The following is a 24,537-nucleotide window of genomic DNA, read 5'->3' as shown; positions in this document are numbered from 1 at the left end:
TCAAGAACAAACAATTGCATGTGTTCAAACAATGGACACATGCAACTTTGCATATTGGACAGCTGTTCTGATGATTGCAACACATTTAATCATCTTAAGTCACATTCTGTCCAGAGGCGACGGTTGTATTCCCTTCCTGTCAGGCTGACCGTTTAGAATGGGCAGAGGAACAAGAAAAATGTGATTAAAAGGAAGTGGCATGTGTGGTACAGGCAGTAAAAAACATGTCAGAGCAAAGCCAGGTGGAGCAGCTGCCCCAGAGATATTATCCTATTCATCCATCAAGTCTACTTTTCCCAAAGCCCAAATAAACCTGGGAAACATCCAGCCTGACAAATCTGAAAATTACTCATCCTTACTTAGGCCCTTAAAATGGCAACAGCTACCCTGGGAAGAGTCTAAGCCGTAGTCATCTTCTCCTGATCACACCAGCACCTCTGCCTGCCTATTTCGCCCAAAGATTTTTGTCAACCCTCCACCTCCACATCCACCTCCGCCCCCCCCGCCCGCCTTTGCCTCAGCTGCAGTGTTATCACCGTCACAGATGTCTCGCTAGGATCATCAAGATAAGGCATCATCACACACAAAAAAAAAAAAAAAAAAAAAAAAAAAAAAACACCCCGGTGTCCAATCAAATCAATTGTTCTTGGCTGAAAAGCGTTTCTCTGTCTGGGGCCCAATTTCACACATGGCTAATTGAGGTTCCTGTCCACTTAGCTCAAGTCATTATTCTGTAAGTGAACAGGAGACAGGGCAAGATTATAAGGCATGGACAACCTGAATGACCCTTCCCCCCGTGGAACAGGAGTAGGCAAGGAAGTGAGGCCGCTTTAATGAGGCTGTGTCCACACTGAGCCGGGTTCATTTGAAGACACATCTTTGTTTTTCTACATTTATTTCAAGTTTTACCTCGACAGTGGGAAAACTTTAATACGCTGGTCTGGTGGATGGATAAAAACGGAGAATTTCCAAAACGCTTACGTTCGACTGTCATGTGACCACACTCCGACAGCCGCCTTGTCCCTTGCTTTTAAGAGGAGTTCAACTTGTCAACTTCGTTTCTTGATTTTAACGCCCTGCTGGCACTTCGAGCTTTCAGCTGTCACCCAACACAACGCACAAATCAAACAGAAGCGAGTTCATGTCATGGATCAGGTGTGTACACATGCCAAATATAGTAGATCCCACTGATTTTGGGTCCTGGTGTGCACGTGACTGTGGACAGCAACCTTGAAAAATGATCTATTGTCAACAGGGAGCAAAAGACATAAGCTAGGGAAACAGTAGTCTGCTGTCCTCGCTCGCTCACTCAATCAGCCTATTACAACTGAATAAAAGTCAGACACGTGCATGAGAGTCGACTGGAGTTACAATAGAGGGTTGCCCACTGTTTGCTAATTAGCATTAATGCTTCGAAATTGGTGCCCAGCGGTTTGCTGATGGCATAAAGATGAGGTGGGCATGCTGATTTTTATTTAACATTACCCACCAAAATAAACTCTGCTGAAGCTTCGCTCGCCCTCGCAGTGGCACTCTGAGGAAGCCTGTAGCTAATCTTGTATGTTAATTTTGTGTACTATATAACAATATTTAGGTGGAGGCCTCTTCCTGCACTGTGTTATTTGTTATCTTTGTTATTTTTGTATATTTTAAACTGTGCAAAATAAAATAAATAAATAAATAAATAAAAATAATCCCAGTCACATCCCAAAAATAAGACTAAAGAGTTGAGAAAAATATATGAATAAAAAGTTAGTAGAGAAAATACCTCAATATTATCTAGTATACTGTGTTAATGCTGTGAGTGTCATTGCTGTGATAAAACACACTCCGAATCTAAAGTGTGGAGTTGAGCTGCAGGCTCTGGAGTTTGTCTCCAATTAACGCTCAAATGCATGGCTCTGGAATATCTGATTTTTGCTTTGTAATGAAGTCTTTGTCATCTCCCTGCTCTGATCCTAGACAGCAGACACAGAAACAGCCGCAAGGTAGGGGATTTTGGAGGGATTTTTTTACAAAAATGCTGCCAATTATGTTGGTTTATGAGGAATTTATTCAAAAAAAAAAAAAAATCAAGCCTTGTGTCATTTTCCTGCTTCCTCACTGATTTTGCATGAATCGGTGTTGCTTTTTTGTACTGCGTCTCGTTCTGCTGAAGTCTTCATGCTTGTTCTAGGGAAGTGGTTGGGGGACAGGCTGTGGCAGGGAATGTTTCTCTGCGGGTAAGTGATCACTTTTAATGCTTTTGCTCCCTGTTCTTGTGGCTCTGAACGAACAGAGGACAAGCTGAGATGTTTGTATTTCACAGAAGGCTGCATTGAGAAAATAAGCCGAAAAGATGGCTGACGGACTTCTGTAATCCCCTCACTTCATATCTTCCTCTGCCTCCTTTTCAGCACAGCGAAGACCTCTGTTTCACGAAAGCACCTAAGCATTCAGCCCACCGCCGGAAGATGTGCACAGGGGCGCCGCCGTTAGGGCAGACACACGGGGATTAATTGCGCCCTTAAAATCCGTATGTCTTTCTGGATTTCCATCCCGGCTCCATTATATTGAATTAAATTGCTGATAATGGTGGGCGGGAAACTGTCTGATGGGACTATTGCGCATAGAGCTTTTGATATGAGCAGTGGGGCACGGATAGGCGTTTGTTCACACCAGATCATCCAGCTACATGTAATCAGTGTTATTAGTTCAGGTTTGTACCCCAGTCTGGGAGAGGATCAACCAAATCCCGGGCCACACAGCGGCAAGGTCTCACTCACATTTGGGAAAGACTGCTATGTCCAGGGGGCCGAGGGGAGCCAGACAAGGGGATCAATCAGGGAACAGGAATTTCAGGCAGTGGGATCCTGTCTCAGAGTGTTTCTACAATTATGTTTCCCTCCAGGCATCAGGCTAAATTTTAAGTCGATGTTAGAAAAATGCAGTAAGAGTGATGTGCATTTCGGTCTGCAAGGTTGGAGGAAATCCACAGTTGTCCATATCGCTGCATGATAAAAACACAAGAAATTCAACCAACACACATCTAGAAGTGATTAGTGCATTGTGCATTGGTTTTGAGGGTTAGTGGATGCTTGCCATACTCTGTGCTGTCTAAACATGAAAATAGAGACATGTCCTGATTAGAAAATACAAGAATACCACGATAATTGTGACCTTGTGGAGAGAGTTATTCTCCTGTTGTCTTGGAAAGAGCAATTTTCTCATGAAGTGGGAGTAGGGAGAAGGAGCAGTTTGAGATGGATGGATGTGCTTGACACTGCATGCGTGATTAATTAAGACACAGCTGTGTATTCTCCCAGCTGTTCCAACCCACTCTGTGCTGAAGAGCGCCGCTCCAATGAGATGCGCTGTTCCTTCAGTGACATTTGGGTTTTTCCATTTGCTCTCGTTTGTCAAGTCACCATCCAAACGCATCCTCAGGTGATACGTAAACTACTGGCACCTGTGCTGTTCTAAAGCAGCAGCTGATTTTCATCGTGGCCTTCGGATCAGAGGCTAACCTCCGCCTGGGACACCGGGTGAATACAGTGAACTACCTGGTACGGCAGAAACAGACCGAAGCAAAGAGTGTCTTTGCTAACCAAAAGTCGGCACTGATTTTGAATGGAACTATACAAGATTCGGTCAAATAATGAGCTGTGGTTGCTTATTTTAGCAGTTCCTAAACATTTTAAATAGATCGTTAGGTAACATGAATAATAATCATGAATTTGGTTGGGCTAAATAGGCCATCATTTAAGAGCAAGAAGTTTAAATCAGAGGTGCAACCATGGTGCCTGCATAGATTCATACACAAACAACTGTTGAATATCTTCAGCATCGTGACGTCCATTGCCACACAGCCTCCACCCATGGCTCTACCCATTGATTAATAAGTGTTTGAGCGTAATCAAATTGGCTTTTTGAGACAGAGACGTCACCACACATGTGCCTGATAAGTCCTGCCTCCTGAAGCTAGCAGCAAAAGGGAACACTTTTCTCTAAGGAGTGGCTGATAGAGTTTCACATCCTCTAAAAAAGGATCTTTGATAGAAAGCCAGCAGTAGTCTGGGTCCTGAGGGTGAGGATCTAGACGACATACAGAGCAGCAGTGAATACGCTGGTGGAAATCCCCGGGGTGCAGGCGGTGCCATGGCACCTCTGCTCACAGGTAATGTGGGCCTGGTTGCAAGTAGTCCCATGACTGCAGTGCACAGATCCCATTGCCTTGTTAATGTTTTTTTTTTTTTTTTTTTTCCACTGAATGTGTATGACATCTTAAGGAGGATTTTCGTGACTGGATGTTTAATAACACACATTCCAGAGCATTAATGGTCTTTTTTTTTTTGCACAATGACACCGAACTATTTGTCAGGCTGATCACGCCAAGTGTACATCGTTATTTAACTAATGCATTCTGTATTGACAAAAAAATCTACTTCCACTGAGTGTAAACACTGTGTGATATTCAAGAAATTGTATTGATCTTTGAGTTGGAAAATACAGCCTTTCTAATTCGATACGGCATAATTTGCTTACAAATAGCTGGATCAAAACCCAGCTGTGGGTGAGCCCTGACGGGTGTTATTAAGGACCTGATTAGGGAATTGGGGGCTGAAACTGGAAGAGGCGTCTCAGAGCTGCTTGTTTGGAATGCAGTTTTCATGTGAAGGGAGGTCCTTATAAAAAAGTTTGTGTTTTTTTTGTTCTGCGGCGGAATGTGTCACTTTGCCAGAGGCGGGTTAGGAGATAAAAGTGTACAAAAATTTCTTCTCAAGTTACCATTTCTAAGCCACAAAGTGTTCTGTCCTTCTAAATCAAGCAGGACACCATATCATAATCTCCCATTTAAACTAATGATACCAGATTAAGTTGACCCAGATATGGACGTGAATTTGCAAAGAACTCTCAAGAGCTAAAGCTAAATCTATTATCTCCTAGACCTCCTGACAAATCAAAGTATCACCCTGCCATCTTCCTGCCCTTCTATATTTCCTCTTCCTTTTCCGCACGCAGAGGAGCTTTTTCTTTCGAGTTGACAGGACTGGCCACTGCACAAGACAGTCATATGTTAGCCTCCTACGGAGAATCTCAGTGAACTACTGAGCTGATGAGGGGCAAACTGGGTCAGTTGGCTGAAATCTATTATATGAGGTTAATTAATGAGAGGGTGAATTGATATCCCTGCCACTCATGGGGGCAGAGAGCGGAGGTGGGTTGGAGAAAGGGCATTATGCAAGCCAGATTGATAACCATGTGATCTTTATTCCCACTGGTCATTAGTAGTGTGTTGCATTTTATTACTTTTCCTCTGGACCATTTTCAACCTAACCGCATTCAACTGAGCTGTATATACTGTTTTTCTAGCAGATCTCAGAGCATAAATGTTTGACTTTTCATCTGCTTCTAAGGTTAAGGACTCACCAGAGTGGGTGGAAGAGAAGAAATAAAGAATGGGGAAAAAAAGAAGAAGACAGGGAGAAAAAGGCAGACACAAGAGAGATGTTATTCTGTTGAGCTGGGTTTGGTGTCATCATCAAATTCTTGGGGAAAATCCTGTTTGCTTCTCCACTGGGTGTGCTGGCTGACAGTCAGCCTGTTCCCTCCACCCAGCAGCCAGGCTGGAGCCGGCCTTGCAGCTGTCTACAGTCCAGCCTTACATAACAAGGGTGCAGCGCAAACCCCCCTCCAGCCACTTGACAGCCTCTCCACCCTGACACTGTCACCTCACAGGGGAAATGACAGGAGGACATTGTTTGGATGCTTGCTTCAGGGACAGACACGCAAACCCCTCTCTGCTAAGGTTTGCCTTTGAGGGCCAAGATAATGAGCTAATGCAATGTTAAAACTGCTCATTTACCTCCTTATTCCAATGGACCTCTATCCCCCTTCGCCTTCCAAACTTCCACTCAAAACACAAACACACATACAAGCGCTGCTGAAGTGTGAGTTGGTGCGCTGAAGCTCTTTATGATCCAAGACCACAGAATGGCTGACCCATTTTCCCACCGTGCTCCTCTCAAACGGCACGTGCATTGTCGTGACCATACTGTACACTGCACATCCACTGGTGCTCATACATTTGAGGCTGTCCTTGGCCACACGCCTTACCTCGTGTTCAGACTACAGGTGACAGAGCAACAGGGCGCCATTTCAATTTCAATGGACGCCAGCATCATGAAGCTACAAACAGACGCCCGACACACTGCGCTGCCTGACAGGCGCCACGGACTGCAAATCAGCGATCACATTTCTACTCCCCTTCTCTTCGCTGCCAAAGATTAGTTCCACCCACTGACCTATGTTAAAGTGGAGGAAGAACTTATCCTTGCAGTGTGCCAGCTTTCCTGTACTGTTTAACTTTAACTTGTTTCATTTACGGTGACATCAACCAAAAAATGAGGCTTGGCGGATGGTGGCATTAAGTGTAGGTGTACCGGGTATGTAAAGTTACATTTGGTTGCTAAAATTAACTGTGCATTTTCAAATATGCAGTGGGTAGCTGGTGGTAATATTATGTCACTTAAACAATGACTCAATGACACTGTCGTTGGCCACGCTTGACTGTTTTGTAGCTTTGTCACCCTCTGAAGATGGGGTAAGCAGCATGACAACTTTTTGCTGCATCGAGGAAAGGCGTGGGCACAGTGCAGCACGCCGCTTGGTGACACCTTGGGAGGAAGGCCCCGTGCTGGCAACACGTTTCCACAACAACATGACGAATTCATCCTGCTTGAGGTTTTGAAAACTTTAGCTCTGTCTTCTGGGGCTTCCCCAAACATCTGGTCAAATGTGCACTGAACCCAAGTGCAGCTCAAATCACATTGTGTCTGAATTAAAGGACCCTAACGATAACTGAATGTGAATGTAAAGAAAAATAAATAAAAATCAAAAGGTACAATACATAGCCTGACCTCTTAAAGGAATGTTTCACCTCTATGTCTCCTCTATGCAGAAACCTGTTCCCCAAGGCTACCATAATGAACACCAGTCAGGGTAAATCTGAAGACATTTATTAACAGCGTACAGTCAAATCTAGTGATGTCTACCTGAAATGATCCCTTAGGGAGTGTAGCTTGTTGGAGTAGAAAAATGTTTGGATGGCTGAAATCTGCAGAAAGTCTAGCCACAAATGCACTCATTGTATAACACCTTTGCAGATATGATACCCTCTGCTTCCCAGTTTTCAGCTGAAATACAGTACAAATGAAGGGAATCAGCTGGAACACAATTAATAATGTCTAATTTTAGAGGTCACATAATTGAAGTTTTACATTACATTATAATGGTTTATGCCTGGCTATAATGCAGCCATGCACAGAATGTGATGCAAATGGACAGCCAAAGACAGAGAGAGAGAGAGAGAGAGAGAGAGAGAGTTCAAGAAAAGTCAATGCACCCCGCACAAAGAGAATGGTGGATCACCAAATGGGTCACCACATGCAACTTTAGGGAGCCACGCTTAAGTAACATTAAATGAGTTGTCCACCAGCATTTCACGTCATGAAAGCCATTGACCCTAAAGTGCCTATGCTGAATTTTCCATTAGAAAAATCCCCCGCATATCACACAGATCATTTATTTCCATCTAAGCGAGACGGGTCAGTCATGGAAACTACACAGGACAACACAGACACAGCCTCGGCAATGCAGAGCGAGTGCGGATCTCTACTCTGAATTCATTGTTTACAGCTGTCCTTGGGTAAATGGGAAGGCAGTAAAAAGAGCACCGCAATATCGGCTGAACTTCATCACATCATTATACTCTGCAAAGCTCAGCAGGGTAACTGTACTGTATCAACGCAGCATTCAGAAAATCAGCAATGAAGATTTGTCAGTTGAATGTAGACAGCATGATCCCCTGAAGCTTTCCTGTCATGTTTCGCTCAAACTCAGTGAATTGAAGTGGTTGTTGTGGCGGAAGAGAAGAAGGGATTTAGGGCTTTTGTCCCATATGATATTCCAAGATATTTCTAGAAAGATCAAATACATTTTTCATAGTTAATAACAAAGAAAACCCTCAGGATGAAAAGAGGGAACACTCCAAGAGCGGTTGTGTCTCCCTATACCCCTCAGTGGAAGCATCAAACTGGAAAGCAGCAGACTGTGTGTGGGTGTGTACATACATGCATACATGTGTATCTGTGAGAGAGCGCGACTGTGTTCACCCACATCCACAGAGAATTCAATAATGGGGGTAACAGAAATAATTTGACAGGGTTTTGTGTCAGTTGCTAAGCAAACTGGGTCTGATATGACAGAATGCCATTCTCCAATGTATCCAACCTACGCAATACTTCTATTTCCACCAAAGACCCCGTGACGCAGCCTGTCATGCTAACAGATTACACAATGTATTGTGAAACAAGGCATCTTTGAGTGCTGAAGGCATATGTTAGGGAAATAGGATAAAATCATATGGGGAGACTTCTGTAGCTGTTTTATGTATACTTATGTGTGATAAAGATAATTAATCCCCAATAACAGGAGTATACTATTAGGGATGGGCAGCATTAAAAAACTTAAAATGGCACTATACCCAACACTGCAATAAATAAACTGCAAGAGATGTAATGGAAAATGGCCTGTTTGCAGAACAAGGTTGCCTATATGGAGATGAGCAGCGTCTCTCGCCCACAAATGAAGTTTTTATTGGATAAGAATTTCAAAATCCTATGAGGAAACATGCACTTACCCATTTTTTTGTTTGTTTGTTTGTTTTTGACATTTGCAACATTGTCAAGTGCTGAAAAATTCTCATCTAGATGTACATCTATGTACCCCTTACAAAAACAGCATAGCGATTCCATAATAAACCTTAAAAGAAAACTCAAAAAAATCATAACAAAACTGTATGCCACTCTAATAATAGGGATATTACAATGATGCCATGTGAGATAAAGAGAAAAACCACAACAAGGCATGATAAACAAAGTATAAACTCACTACTGCAGACAAACTTTTGGTGATATTTTAGGAACATAACAATGATCCTCTGAGATGTGAAAGGAAAACTATTGACTCGCATAAGGAGCAGTAAGCCAACTGCAGCAGCAGCTGACTACAAAGAATGCAAATATTGCCAGGCTCGGTATTCAAGTGTGCTGTTTTTTACTGACATTACAGGGCTGGAGATGCACCAGGCATGTCTGAACAGCTTGGGACGCTGGAACAATTGCTCTTTCTGCACTTTTACTGTCATTCAGTGAGGCACTTCTCTGTGGCCAACTTCTTGTGGGTGTAGCTCACAGTGTGCAGGGGGCTCCCTAACTTTCTCATGTGGGGGACCCATAATAGCTGTAGTCTTCAGGGATCCCCATTAGATAAGGTACCGTGCAGAGGAAGCCCATCTGAAAATATTTCTGTGATCTGATAGGGTTTAGTGCAATATTGGGGACTGATGGGGAGAGTATATTCCTTCTCTACATTGTCATTACACCAAGAAGCATCGGTGACAGTAAACTAATTCTAATTTTTCGGGGTGACCTCCTGGAGCCTCTTCAAGGACCCTTGGAGGTCCTTGGACCCCTGTTTAAGCACCACTGGGTCTACCACACCGTCTGCCACACTGACTATTGCTTAGTTCTTATGTGGCACTGCAAATTAGATAATTTCTCTTCTGCGTCACCTTGAGGATCCTTCACAAGATAAAAGTCTGGTCAACCAACCTTCATGATGCCGCACGGTGTGTTTCCACCTCCGTGACCTCTCTCGGCGGAATTATCACGGCTGCCACCTCCGATCCTTGGACTGCCGTGCTCCTTATACCGTCCGTTGGTGTAAACTCCCTCGGCTCCATAGCCGTGAGCGGCGGCCGACACCTCCAAGTACGCCCGGCTGCCGGTCGGAGGCAGCGCAGCCGCATCGCCGGTTATTCCCGCGGCGTTGGTCGCGCCCTGGGCCGGTGGGGCGCCGATGGCAGGATCAAAAAAATGTCCCGACACAGCCTCAGAAGCGTGCACCCCTGCCATGATCCGTTACAGCAAAACCCTCTCCGCCACAATACGAAAACAGCCCATTGTCTCAAAGCAGGGAGGGGGAGTCGTTGGAGAGTCTGCAGACGTCCGGAGCGGCTCGCCTTCTTCACCGGATCACCACCGCCGGTCCATCATCGGAGCGCACCGTAACGTCAAAAAGCCGGGGATCGAGTGGCCAGATTGAGCCGTCTTGGTGAAATAATGAGCAGACGGTGGCCCCCTCAGTGTAATCTCCGGTGTGATCAGCAAAACGCTGGAAATGCTGGCGTCTGATTAGGGGTTGGAGCTCTCGGTTCTTCTCATAGCTTTTACTTTCGTCTCCTTCGATTCAGAAATGTGTTTTTTGGAGCACCGGGCCGGCTTCTGGAGACTGTCCGCTGTGCGCATCGCCTCGCGTCCTGCACACTTCTGAGCTGCCAGCAGACGGGAAAGCTTCCCCACACACAAGCATCCGCGGGACAAATTCAAGACTGTGAGCGCGCAATCGCAATAAGCACACACACACACACACACACACACACACACACACACACACACACACACACACACACACACACACACACACACACACACACAGCCTATAGACAAACACGCAGCATATGCAGATCAAGAGCAAACTTTGAAAGAAGCCTACACGTTCAATAACTTTAGTAGTTTTTTTTTTGTTTTTTGTTTTTTTTTTTTACAAATGGGGCTAAAGTCGCTATAGGGATATTACTGCAAAGGACACTATAAATGTATAGCTGAGTACAAAATACACGTAAAGAAACACAGTCTCACTCAAACTCAGTCCCTGGGAATATTATAGGAATAGCACAATGTTCTTCTTCTTGTTCCTCCCCCTCTTCCTCCTCCACCTCCTCTTCCTCCTCCTCCTCCTCCTCTTCTGCTCATTATTATTAGCGATGAGGCATTTTCTCACAGCACCCAATGAAATCCTTGGGATTTGAGATGCTTTGGTTATTGGCTCATGTGTAATTGTAAGCATCACTCAGGGTAGTTGTTCATCCAATTTAAATGAGCATGGATGGGACCAATAATCATGGTTATGTCCATTTGTGAAGCAGTAGACATTTTTTCTCAAATTTTTTTTTTTCCGTAAAAGGTGCACTAAAGAAAAGTAAGAGCTGAAGACCTGTTGTGTCATTTCACAGATCTATTTGCTCCTCATCAATGATGCAAGGATGCTCTCCCTCTACCCCACCTCCCCTGTTCTTAAGTATTGATTTGAAAACAATGACTGGGGGCAAACATCACAGAAGAGACCATGAGTATTAGTCCCATTCATTTATGCAGACATTCACAATCAGCCGGAGAGACATTACTGATCAGGGATATCTGCTGACGTCGCTGTGGCCAGGCCAAAGTAAGGGTGCAACCTTCAACATCACAGCATCTCATATCATCAGCCAAGTCATAGCTAATAAGCAGGGTTAATACAACCCCATTTATATCCCACTGAGAGGGCAAATCAAATTACAGACAATTTGTATGAGGCGAGTCATGTGCATCAGCGAGCGTGCATGCAGAAGAGTGTGTGTGCAGAAAGTGCCAGATCAATCAGAGCCACAGCATGGTCAGGCTGGACAGTGGTGTGTCAATAAACAAACTTTGATGACCTAATTTAAAAAATCATTCTTTCTAATGTTGACACACACACACACACACACACATACTGTATGCTGTATGATTTTGCCAAAAGATAGTTTCTCCAACTGCAAGGGCCAGGGAGTCTTATGAATGAGAATGCATTACTGACATGTGACTGCTGTTAGAGCTGTAGCCCTGTTACTTTGAATGAAAGCTGCAAATGTGGGCTATGACATGTGACACAGCAAAAGCAAGGAAATGGGATGAAGAAATGCAATGCATGCTGTTAAATAAGACAGTAAATGTCTGAAAGCAAGTGGTTGGAGTGATGGCAAAGCCCACTCCCTTTCTATTCCACTCTCTCAGCCCCCACCTCCCTTTGCTCTCTCTCAGCCGTCATGTATTATGCATTCTCAGAAATAATTTAGCAAAAGTTCTGCTTTTAAAAGCCTCCCTGCCTGTCCCAGCTGTCTCACTTTAATGTGAAAATGCCTTTGACAACCAGTCCTCAAACTCAAACACCGGGTCCACATGGACCCGAGCCAAGGCGGGGATCGGTGCAGTTCACATGAGTCCACAAGATGTGACCACATTCAGCCTCGTTAAAGGGGCCTCTCATCGGCCCTCCCACAAATATGCAAGGCTGCACTGTAAAGTTTCTTTACTCAGTGAAAACATCAAGGCTTGGCAAGGAGATGGGGAAGATGGGGCTGTACTCTGGAGGAGAATAAAATATACATCATCAGGATTAAAAGATTGGGTTAAAATAAAACAGCAAGACAGGAAGTGACAGAGTAAGCTGTATCAGCACTCTTGAACACCAAAATGGCAGTGCCACTCTTTCTGTAAATAACGCCCTTGTTGTTTTCCATTGAGGTTTTCTGTAGTTTCCTGTGGCAGGATGTGAGCCATGACTGTGCTGCAGCACCTCTCCCTCCCGCTGCAGCAGCTGTCAGGTTCAGACCAATGGGTATCCATCCGCACCACACCAGCACACCTTCAGGCTTCAAACCACTCCCTCCTCCCACTCGCCCCCACTGACAGAGGCCTGGGGATCGTAACGATGACAGCTGGCTATTGATCACGTCCTCTAATCTCAGCTGGCTGGAGGGAAATCTACGATCCCAGGCCTCAGAGGTTACATACCCACAAAAGGAGAGAGGGTCACCAGGTCAAATGCGGAGGATTTATAACAATGAAAGCTTTTTGTAGCAACACATAATCCATCTGTACCTTTGCTCATTTACACGATGGAAAACACAAGTTATAGTGTAATTAGTTATTCTGGTGTCAAGGGCATTCTTGTACAACAATGTATGCCACTCTCTCCCCATTTTTGTACAGTGACTTCAGCAACACAGGGACGGAAACTAGATGTGTGTGATGGAAACACAAATTCGGAGACAGATTTAGGGTGAAGCGAATATTTTAATAGTGATGTCTTTTGAGGAAGTTCTTGTCGCTTGCAGACGATGAGCCAAGGGTGTGTCTTCCTCAGCCCTGTCACCGCACTTCCTGTGCTTGCTCATATGACTGTGTCTCCAGAGGGAACAGAAACCATCCATAAGGGTATTTTACGGTCTCATTCTGCCTTTATAGTTGCTCTTTACCTCCCCTTAGCCATGTTCGACTGACGTTCTTAATTACCTGTTGATGCTGATTAATGGGGTGTTCACCGTCGACACTGATACGGCTTAATTAAGAGAATAAGGCATGACAGGGAGGAGGAGCTGAAGGGTGACAGTGAATGTAACCTGTCACCGACCGACTGCTTTGATTGTACATGGAGACGTGACAACTATATACGGCTCATGCAGCGACTTAAAGGCCCAGAGAAAGCTGACATTGTTGGTGCCCCCTGCTGATGCATTACCACCCCACTACTGGTTACTTTCACAGTGATTCACTGGATTTAAAAATGAATTTCTCACTTTGAGCATCATGGTCTCATCCTTTGATTTTTGGAATGACAGAATGTAGCAGCTCCACATGTTAGTAATATGAGGCTTCACATGTTTTGTGGTAAGAGGTTTGTATTTTTTTTTTTTTTTTTTTTTTATTAAGCTAAGCTAGAATTTTTTTTATAGGTTACTAATCTTTGCATTGAGAGGTTTAAATGATTATTGTAATTAATGGCTATTATTTAATAAAGGTCAATGAATTGTTTTGATTTAATTTCTAAATTGTGACTCAGATCAAGTCCATTTCAATTAACCTCATTCTGACACAAAATGGGTCTCCTGTGAGGCAAACTGCACCTGGGTTTATTGGGGTTATGGTGTGACAAACACTGGAGCAGATGTGTATTCTGAATCATGATGGGTTAAGGACATTCCCAGGGAGAAAAAAAAGAAAAGAAAAGAAATCTAGGTTTATTTTTCATTTGCAAGTCAAACTGTTGAAGAACATACACATTTGTTGATTGCTGATTGTATCTTGAAGGCAGGAAATTAAATGTTGTTTGAGCTCTTTCACCCCCTCCCCATCAAATCCATGCCTCTCAAACTGACAGAAACACTGTGGATGTCTGCCATCTGCTGGTGATGTGGTTAAAGGAGCAGGATGATGAGCAGAGGAACACTTTAAAAAAAAAAAAAAAAAAAAAAAAAAAAAACCTGCTGGGGCTAAATGGAGAGCACTTCCTCTTTGACTGGAGTTTGATTTGCTCAAGGCATCACATGCAGTCAGCCAGTTGATGTCATGTGGATGATTTTGAGCTCTCAAGCCTCTGCTGCAGTCCTCTTCCACACCACAAAGTAAGAATTCAACATGGCCTTTTATACTTGGTTGGCCCTCCCTGTATCTCCGTATATTCATTTCACTGCACAGCTGGACAAATATGTTAGATTCCTCATTTTCACTATGCAGCTAAGAGGATGCTCAGGGAAAGTGTGATTGCTACCAGTGTCCATTAAGCCGCCTTTGAATTATGTCCATAACCACATTTTGTAAACCAAAATCTGAAAATGATAGCAATAACATGCATAAGACCTAGAAGCTATGAAATGTTGACTACACCATGGATTTAAGATATTAACTCTTTGATAAAGGATCCCAAAGTACAAGCACATTACATTGAGGGCCCGTTTAATAAGAACAGGCATTTAATAATTAATCTTCATTTTGATGAGGACTCTCTGGAGCCCCTTGTGACCCCCTGGTGGTTACCAGACCCCACTTTGGGAAACCACTGGGTTGAGGAAACGGTCCTGTAAATTTACATGCAGTTGTTTGTTTATCTTTCTCATGCTATTGCATCATTGATTTCAAGCTGCAGTGCAAGGGTCATCTTGTTATACAGTGTGCGCCAAGTACATTGAAAGTGCTCCTGTATGTTGTTCCATTTTCATTTTATATTAATCATCATCCTGGTAGAGAGGTTTCAGCTACATTGATTACATTTGAATTTCATCTATGGCCATAAACACTCTCGAGAACAAAGAGATCAAGCTCTTTTCACCAGTCTTTCAAAACAATCCATTGATAAGCTGCAATTAATTCAGAGCGCCGCTGCCAGGCTTTTAAGTAGAACAAGAAAGAGAGAGCACATCACCCCAGTTTTAGCTAACCTGTGCCGGTTCCCAGCATCTTTTAGGATTGATTTTTAAAGTTCGTTTGCTCGTTTATAAGGCTCTTAATGGCTTGGGACCGGCCTACATTACTGATTCTCTGTCGTTTTATAATCCTTCACAGCCTCTTAGATCCTCTGCTGCTGTTTTCTTAAACACAAACTATCACACCAATAAGAAAATCGGCTGCTCAGCTTTTTTTTTTTTAAACTATGCACCATATTTATTCAGCATTACTTTTAATTGTGACTCTTTCTTTGTTTCATTCTTATCTTTTACATATTATATTGTTCTCAGCATACCTGTTCTTGCTCTTTGCTGCCTCTTTCGTTATTTAACAGCCTATTCATTTGATTACTTGGTTTAATCACCAGTATTGGCACTTAATTTAATTTGTCTGTGTGTTTTATTACTCTTTTGTTTCTTCGCTTCATTGTAAAGCACTTTGAGTTACACCCTTTACATAATGTATGGAAGCTGCTGTATAAAGTTGTTTTATTGTTATTATTATTATGAGCTCTTGGGGCATCTTCCACTGAATTACACTGGCTGACCTGTGGACACTGTCAGTCTTTCTAAGTCTATAGATAATGCACAAATAATTAAGGAATTCCAGGTATATAGTAAATTCTAACCATTACAATTCCTTTTGCTGTTTAGGAGTCAGACAGTGGCTTCTCCAGCTGGCTACATTTATAATGAAATGCAATTAAACAATACATTTTATTGAATTAAATTCCCTTATCATTTTCCCAGGCATGTCTCCAGGCAGGTAGCTGGCTTTTTCAACTAGCTTTGAAATGCATGTGCTTTATGTCTTAGTCTGCCACCAGATGGCAGAAGTGAGCTGAGCCAGAACACTTGTAGCTGCATGCTGGGGTCAGTGCATAAGGCAAGAGAGGGCTGCTGTTGTGGGTTGTGAGAAGTAATTACTGTCAAACTGGAGAGCAGCTTGGGGGTGGACAAAGAAATTAAACACAGGTATGTACATATACACACTGCACTTATTAATAGCTGGAGGGACATATCCACCTATCCAGTTTTAAAAATTAATATGTTGCCCCCTCAGTGTGTTCCATCAATACTGAACATGTTGAAATAAGAATATGGTTTAGTGCGACAATGTGATAGGAGCTCTACATATTCCATATTTGTTCAGTTTCTGGGCTAGCACACCTTAGGCACCTAGTCAGCAAGGCATTGACTAATTAAATCAGACCTGTTAGCCCAAGAACTGAGTGGATATGTGTAGCCTAATGTCTGGAAGTTCTTTTAGACTGGATTGGAAACCGCTGTAATACCATAAAGCCTTTTAAATATCACAGAAGTCACTTCTGTAATGTTAATACAGAGCTCATCTTCACTGTCAGTGATGATGAGATTTGTATCCTTCCCCGCTTTCAGCTGTAGAACAATAACAGCCATCTTGAGCTTTTATTAAAGTAAAAATAAGCAAAAATGTAAATCAAATAGACAGCTATTCACAAGTTTATCATATTTCAGCAAAATAGTTGGTCTATCCTGAGCCCTGTGATTTTATGTTAAAAATGCAGGAAATTAGTTTTAAAGACACCAAAATTAGTGTCCATCCTGACCTTTCAACCACAATGTTATGAGCACCGGTTGGATCCAAATGCAACCACAGACAACACAGAGTGGATAAAGATGAATGATGTTTATTGTTGGTTTGTGCAGAGTGGAGACAAGAGCAGGGAGGAGGCTGACTGGCAGGGCTTGGAGTCCAGGGAATGAATGAGGAAGTGTGGCTTGGGGGCTTGAATGATGGAGAAGTTTCAGGCAGAACAGCAGGTGGGTGAGTTGTGATCCTGGGGCACAAGCGAGGCAGGTTAGTATCAGCATGGGCAATAAGATGAGGAAAAAACTCTGAAGAGAGCAGGCCTGAGGTATCTACCACACTGGCAGAGACAACAATCTGGCGATGAGAGGTGGATGAGCTGGTAATGATCTGATGGATGACAGGTGTGCAGGCAGAGAAGCAATCAGGATTGGTTGACGAGCCACACCCAGGACACACACACACACACACACACACACACACACACACAAGGAGAGCAACAGAACTATAACATACTGTTACACCCCTGATATTATACAGATTTCTCATACATAGTCTCTTTCTCTGGCTTTAGCAGACTTGTTTGGCCCATTGCCACAAAAGTAATTATTTACAAATAATTATGCTCTCCAAAACTGAAGAAGAATTATGATATCTCTTCACAATATGGGGCATGTTGATGCAGTGTTGTTATAGATTCTGGAGGATGTAAGTCCACTCAGTGAACTTGGACACTTGTTTGCCTGAAAACACCTTTAAAATCCAATTCCTGTAACACAAAGTCCTACAGTCAATCCTGCAGCACAGCTCTAATGCCTTTTTTCTCATTAAGTGCAATGTTGTGTTATAAGTTCAAATAAGGCAACTCATGCAGTCTAAAAAAAAACAAAAAAAAAAAACAGGCACTGCTTTCCAGTCAGTGAAACCACAACCACATAAGTATTTCACTGGCTGTGAGGAAGCTTGGAATGGGTATGATTCAACACATCCTTGTTTGTGTGGGGAAAGTCAGTTCACGTGTTACAATTGGGAAACCATGCAGTAAACTCATTTCAAGCTCATTTCATTGCTAGGGTTCCCTTGTAATACATTATCCATTGCAATCATATATCATTTTTGATGCTATAGTCTATGGAATAAAATGGGGATCAAATGTATTGTTGCTCTGTATCACTAGAGCAACAAGACATTTTTTGTATGAATACATTCAAATGTGTCATGTGTAAAAATGCTTTGATCAAATGAATTCAGTTGTTCAGATGTATAAAAAATATCTGAACAGCTGTGCATGACAATTTGTGAACAAATGGAAAAAAAAAGCATAAATAATTTCCCATGTGTGAGTGCATTAAAGAGATTTGCCCAAAGGATTGCAGTTATACATCAAAGGGTTGCAGCTACAAAAAAAAGGTTTATTATTACACATCAAGTTTGCAATTACACATCTGTTTGTGGGTAAAAAGAATTCATAAAGAACTCAGTTGTATGTGTGAATCCCAAGTTTACAGCCATGAATGAGATCTACACATACAAATCAAACCTGCAGGTATAAGTATTTAGAATAAAACTGAGGTCAAATAAATGTTTTTATGATGCAGCTAAATGGTAAATGGACATTTAGGGCAGAGACTATCATGCAAGGTGCTAAGCTGCAGTGCCCATCAGGTGCAGTTAGGGGTTCAGTGTCTTGCCCAAGGGCACTTCGACTTCTTTTCTGGAGGACTATGGGGTCAAACCAGGAACCCTATGATTACTAGTTGACTGCTCTAGCTCCTGAGCCATGCCATCCCAAAAAGTTCATTTCATCAGGAGTTCATTTATGAGGAAAACCCGATGCACTGAGCCGTGTGTTTAATACCATTCTTCTGGTTGTGTAGAACAGAGACCAGATGGATGACATCAGTTTTATTGTGAAGATAATACAAACCACTTCCGTTTCGGCTTCCTCAGATGCAAGGGCAGACCAACAGTTAAGCAGCTTTTGTTACTTGATGAAAGGTCTCTCCAGCTTAGTTAAGGGCTCAGCTTCTTCCTTGTATAGGTGACTTCAATTATGCTACAGCTGATAGGCAAAGCAAGTTTATTTGTATAGTACATTTCATCAACAAGGCAATTCAATATGCTTTACATATAACACAACAGGTGTCAAGACAAAATGTAAAATCAATGTAAAGCAATAAAAAGACATTAAATACAATTAAAAAGATTTAAATATGCAGATTAAACAGGAGAATAAAAGTTACAGTGCAGTGTAAGATCATCAAAAGCCTCAAATTTGATTTAATGAAACGTGGCAATTTAAGAAAAGTCTTCAGCCTTGATTTAAAAGAACTGAGACTGGCAGTTTGGTCCAGATTTGTGGTGCAAAAAACTGAACTCTGCCTCTCCATGTTTAGTTTTGACTCAGGGGACAGAAAGCAGACCTGTCCTAGATGATCTCAGAGGTTAAACAGAAGAGGCCCCAGAATGGAGCCTTGGGGAACTCCACGGGTCATTTTTGTCTGCTCAGATCTGTAATTACCTATGGAACAAAAGTAGTCCCTGTCCTGTAAGTAGAATTCAAACCAGTTTAGTACTGTGACAGAAAGTCCCAATCAGTCTAGTTATATGTTATAGTCAACTGTGTCAAATGCAGCATTGATATCCAATAATACCAGGACTGAGATTTTGCCACTGTCTGTGCTGAGGTGGATGTCATTAAAGACTTTAACAAGAGCAGTCTCATTGCTGTGGTGTGGTCTAAATCCTGCCTTGAAGACCTCAGAACAGTTTAGTGCCAAGAAGTTGTCAAGCAGTTGGAAAAAGGCTTTTTCAGTGATTTTACTTAAAAACGATAATTGTTCATCAGTGAAGTGTCTAGACTGCTCTTTTTTTAAGAGCGACTTGATGACTACAGTTTTCAGGGCCTGCAGGAAGAAACCTGAGAGAAGAGACGTGTTGACAATTTGTTGAAGATCTGAGGCCATGCAATTAGAAGCATTTTTGAAAAAGCCTGTTGGCACGATATCAAGAAAGAAAGAGGAGGATTTCAAATGCTGTATTGTATCGTGCTATTGATTTTAGGTGAACACAGGGACAAAACATACCCTGCGCCTGGTATGGAGGCCCTGACCTCCTGTGAACTTTGCCAGTGAAAAAGGAGGCAAATTCATTGCAGAAGTGAAGGAAATTATGCACAAATGCTTAACAGTCATGTATCAGCTGAGGTTTATCATTAAAATCATGTAGCCACTTCTATTCCATATTCCACGCTGATGTATGTTCTTTGTTCAAAATTTTGTTTTGAGAGCTTCTGCCAGTGTTTAGTTTACTCTGTCTGTTGGTGTGCAGAAAATACAAACACTCCCAGGCTATTCTGTCCTCGCTACACTTTGTTTTGTCTCTGGTCATGGTGAGACAGCTGTGTTTGGCAAACGGAGGAACTTGCATTAGGGATAGAGTTGAAGTGTTTTTTTTTTTGTTTTTTTTGGAGGGGGGGGCATTATAGTCACCACTTTAACAAGGAGACAGGAAGGCCTTGTTACCTCCTCAGCAACAGTCCTAACCATTTAGACTTTAACCAAGCCAAATGATCTGTAACAACATGTTAGCAGGAGGTATAAAGAAGGGGGACTTTCCCTACATTCTTTCAATTAGCCTCAAGATTTCTTAATGAATGTGGAGTTTTGTTTCTCTGCCACCGGCGTTCAGGTTTTTGACACTCTCTTTTTTCAAGTGTTGCTTTTATTTTTATGGGGGCAGTGGCATCAAAAAGATTTGTAATTTTAGAACCGTAGTTCTCGACAAGATCGATGTCGGAGGACGAAGGGAGGGCAAGAGTGGAAAGCACAGAAATGATCAGAAAGGGAAACATCAGTCGCCACAATCTCAGGAATTTTAAAACTGTTCCTGAATTCTGTTGCTGAAGCGAAAAAAAAATCCAAACAGCAAACACATCTTCTTTCTTGGCACATGTTCATACTCCATCTTTCTTTTCTGTTCTTGAATGTACAGTAGCGACTGAGCCTCTCCCAGCCATTAACAGACCGTTATCCTAGTTTTACTGGGCTAGCCAGCAAGCTGTAAATGTAAATTTTGCAAGAGTAAAATTATTAGCATTACAAACTGTTTTGTGTCAGAAATTCTGAGGTGCCATAGTGTTTTGCTCTGTTAAATAGAGTTACCTGTGGAACATTAATTGTTATGTTACAACCGTTGGTAAGAACTGTACACCACTAAAATGGGTCACTCAGGGGTGGTTGAGTGACATGCGACACCTAGTGGCAGAATGTGGTATTACCGATCTGGTCTGGCTTAATATCAAACCGGTTTGGAAAATTTTACACCGGCCCAGCCCTAAAAAAATCACCAGCGGTTGTATTTGTTTGACTCAGCGAAAAAGTTTAAAATATATAAAAATTAAATTAACGCCATCATGAAAAAAAATACCCAGAAGTATTACATCTCATGTGATGATGATGGTGATGAAATTAGCCGCCACTTAAACACTGAACAGAGATCTGCAGCCTTTGACCATCAGCCAACTTCTCCCTTCACATGTTCAACACACTTCAGCCTGGTTTTCTCACCTTAAAGAACCAAAATAAAAAGAAAATAATTATGTTTTGTATAATAATAATAATAATAATAATAATAGAGAGCAACATAGCATTCCAGTGTGATGTATAGGTATATTAAACAACCAACAAATCATCACAGCTTCCAGGTGAACAGCAATGAAAATGGAAAATTATTAAAGATATTTACAGTGTAACTTAGGTTCATGTGATATCATATTCTGGATTTTCTATAATGATATTTTACTGAGAAATATAGCTACAGCATTTATTAAGCGTAAACTTCAGCCCAGGTAGAGAAATGATTAGGCTATCTGGATATCCAACACTCACTAATAAGTGACATCAGTGCTTCATATGAGTGTCAAAATAAAAGCCGGCTATTTGTGCACAGACTCTGTAGCCCGTCTGTCTCTCTGTGGTCTCACAGCCAGAACCAGCAGTTCACATCTCGTTATATCTAGCTCTAATCTAGTGTTAATGAACTTCTCTGATTGTATAAATAGAGATGCTGCATTGCATGGTATGCCTGCTGTGATGGAGACAGCAACAACAGTTCAGCCTACAAACATTACTGACTCCATTTTCTTTTTCCTTATCACGTCAGTCAGGCCTATTTCACCGTACCACTGATCACAAAAAGGATGAAATGACGCCTGGTTTCTACTCGTGGTTTTGCTTCACAGCTGCTCACAGATGTCAGAAACACAAAGCTGAAAAGACAGCAGGTAAAACAGAAAACACTGTTAAAAAGACTCACCCTATTTGGTCCATGATTGGATAGTGAAATTATATTTGTTACTGAATATTCAAATGATATGTTAATCAGAGCCTCCCCACTGGCAATCCAGAAGGAAGCACCAAAAATGGGACAAAAGTGGGGCTACTTATACCTGTAGGTTTCATTTGTACTTATAGATTTGAGCTGTAAACCTGGGATTCACACATAAAATTGAGCTCTGTGTGAACTTTTTCTACCCACAATATAGATGTGAAACAGCAAAACTAATGAATAACTCCAATCCTTTGTGCAAATCGTCCTTTGTGCTCTTTTTTTTTCATTTGTTCAGGAGCTGTCACGAACACCTACAGATGTCGTTATGGATTCAACAAATAAATCTATTTTTTCAGATGTTTTTCCACACATTTAAACATTTGAATTCCTTTGAAGTGTTTTTGCACATTCACACATTTGACTGTATTCATGCAAAGTGTTGTCACACATTCAGGTGTGGTGACGCAGAGCTACAACACATCTGAATTTTATTCCATGCCATTCAAGCTTGAGTGCTGGCTCCACTGATGGTGATGACTGTCTGCAATAAAAAAAAAAAAAACAAAAAAAAAAAACAGCGTTTATTTCATACTGACATCAAAATCTTTAGCCCGTCTACATGATGAGTTCAAATTATTTATAAAACTTTATTTACTTCTTTTCAACTCAACAGCTTTAAGTCTTGGGAAACCTTCCAATAGTTCAACCCAAACCACAAATATGGAACATACATTGAACAGCACACAGCGCCATCTACAGCATCAAAAAATACACAGTTCTACAGTGAAACAAAGTTCAAAATGATGAGAATAATGTTAGTAAAGGACATACCACAAGACTGCCCATGTAGCTTTGAGATTTCAAAAACATCAGAGAAAGCAAGAAATACAAAAAAAAATGTGGCTGAAGGATTAAATGAAAAGACAAAAAAAGTGGGAATACTTTACATACTGTAATGTCTGTTTGGACAAGACAAAACTACGATACAAATGTTCATCTGATTCCTAGTTGCTCTGTCTTTTTGTTTTTTTTTTTTCCTTCATCTTCTGGTGCGTCTGGTGACACTGGATTGAAACGTCTGCTCCGACTGAGGAGGCAGCCGTTTTTAAACCCTCGACGGGGCCATGCAAGGGGTTACATTCAATTGGGGAGTGCCATGAACAAACACTAATAAAATAGAATTATGGTAGAGAAAATAAATTCATATATTCTGTATACATAGATCATTTTCTATTTGTCTCTAGTTTTGTTTATGATACATAAACCAAGCAAAGGGACTCGTTCCTGAGGTGGTGCAATGTGTGTGTGTGTGTGTTTGTGTGAGGAGGAGAAGAGGAAGGGCGGGGTTGTATGGTCACATCATGCTAGAGTGGACTACATTTTTTTTGTCTTGTGTGAGAGCAGGCAGGGTGGGTGAGATGTGTGGGTGTGTGTGTGTGTGTGATGTGTGTGTGAGGGAGGGGGGTTCGCAACGGGACCATATGACTGAAAAAGGAGTCCAGAATGAAAGCAACATCTAGCGTGAAAATGAACATGAGACTGAGAGACAGGGGGTTAATTGCAAAAAAACAAAATAAAAAAAAATAAAAAAAATCTCCACTTTATATCTCATCTACAGTGTAAAAATCTTGTTTTTCTTAAACCAGTGAAAAACCTGTCAGCTGGATGAGATAATCCCAGCTGTTTCCAGACCTAAAGACCAAGAATTTCTGAATCAAGTGTCATTTTCTTGATACCAGTTGGCTGATCTGCCTTATCACAACATATTTATACAAGAAAAAAAAAAAATCCAGGAACAAGTGAAACTGCATTGGAGCCAAGTGGGATTATCTCACGCCACTGGCAGACTTTTCTACTTGCTTTAAGAAAAGCAAGCTTTAAAGACTTTATATGACACCAAATGTCTGGTTAAGCTGGGCTTTTTTGTCTACACGACACCAAAGCTCGTCTTTTACTTCTATATGTGGCCCGGGGTATGGTCGGTCCATGCAAGCATTCAAAGACCGCACCTCCGGGCGCCTTGGGATGTCAGCTGCCGGTGTGGTCATGTTATCCCACGCAGACATGCACATGCAGGTTCAGTAACAGTGTCAAGACACGGGGACAGGGACAAGTGAACGGGCACACAGGTAGAAAGTCCGAGAGAAGCTGAAATACTGACGTTTGCGAGAGGGCTGCAAGCTTAATAAAACAGCCGACAGAATAACAAACAGCTTTAGGGATCTTCTCAGCACATCCTATAACTACAAATCACAAGAATGAACCCAGTGACCGTACCGACCGGTATAAATGTGGTGTTGAGAGTACAACGGTAACAATAGTAACCACAACGACTGCAAGAGGAGTAATGGAGGTAGCGTTGATGAGTGGAACGAAGGAGAGGGGGCCCGGAGACCTGAGAGGACAAACAGGCAGCGCTGGATAATAAAATGCTTAGATTTGCATTTCTGTGTAGAAACAGAAGACAAATAGCCCTGTGAGAGGGAGGGAGATGCATGAGCCTCCCTCC

At 42.1% G+C, this 24,537-nt stretch overlaps 1 protein-coding gene across 1 annotated transcript in view; it reads right to left on the bottom strand.

Annotated features, from left to right (window-relative positions):
* LOC115362942 (inactive phospholipase C-like protein 2) overlaps nt 1-10,388 on the bottom strand; it is a 77,870-nt gene extending 67,482 nt beyond the window's left edge. Inside the window, exon 1 of the mRNA XM_030056964.1 lies at nt 9,654-10,388. Coding sequence (XP_029912824.1) covers nt 9,654-9,956 — 303 coding nt within the window. The 5' untranslated portion in view covers nt 9,957-10,388. The remainder of the gene's footprint in view (nt 1-9,653) is intronic.
* Nucleotides 10,389-24,537: the final 14,149 nt, after the last annotated feature.

The sequence above is a fragment of the Myripristis murdjan genome, chromosome 8 (genome assembly GCF_902150065.1).
Source record: "Myripristis murdjan chromosome 8, fMyrMur1.1, whole genome shotgun sequence".
Taxonomy (NCBI): domain Eukaryota; kingdom Metazoa; phylum Chordata; class Actinopteri; order Holocentriformes; family Holocentridae; genus Myripristis; species Myripristis murdjan.
The sequence above is the reverse complement of the archived record's forward strand: the minus strand, read 5'-3'. Positions and strand labels throughout refer to the sequence as shown.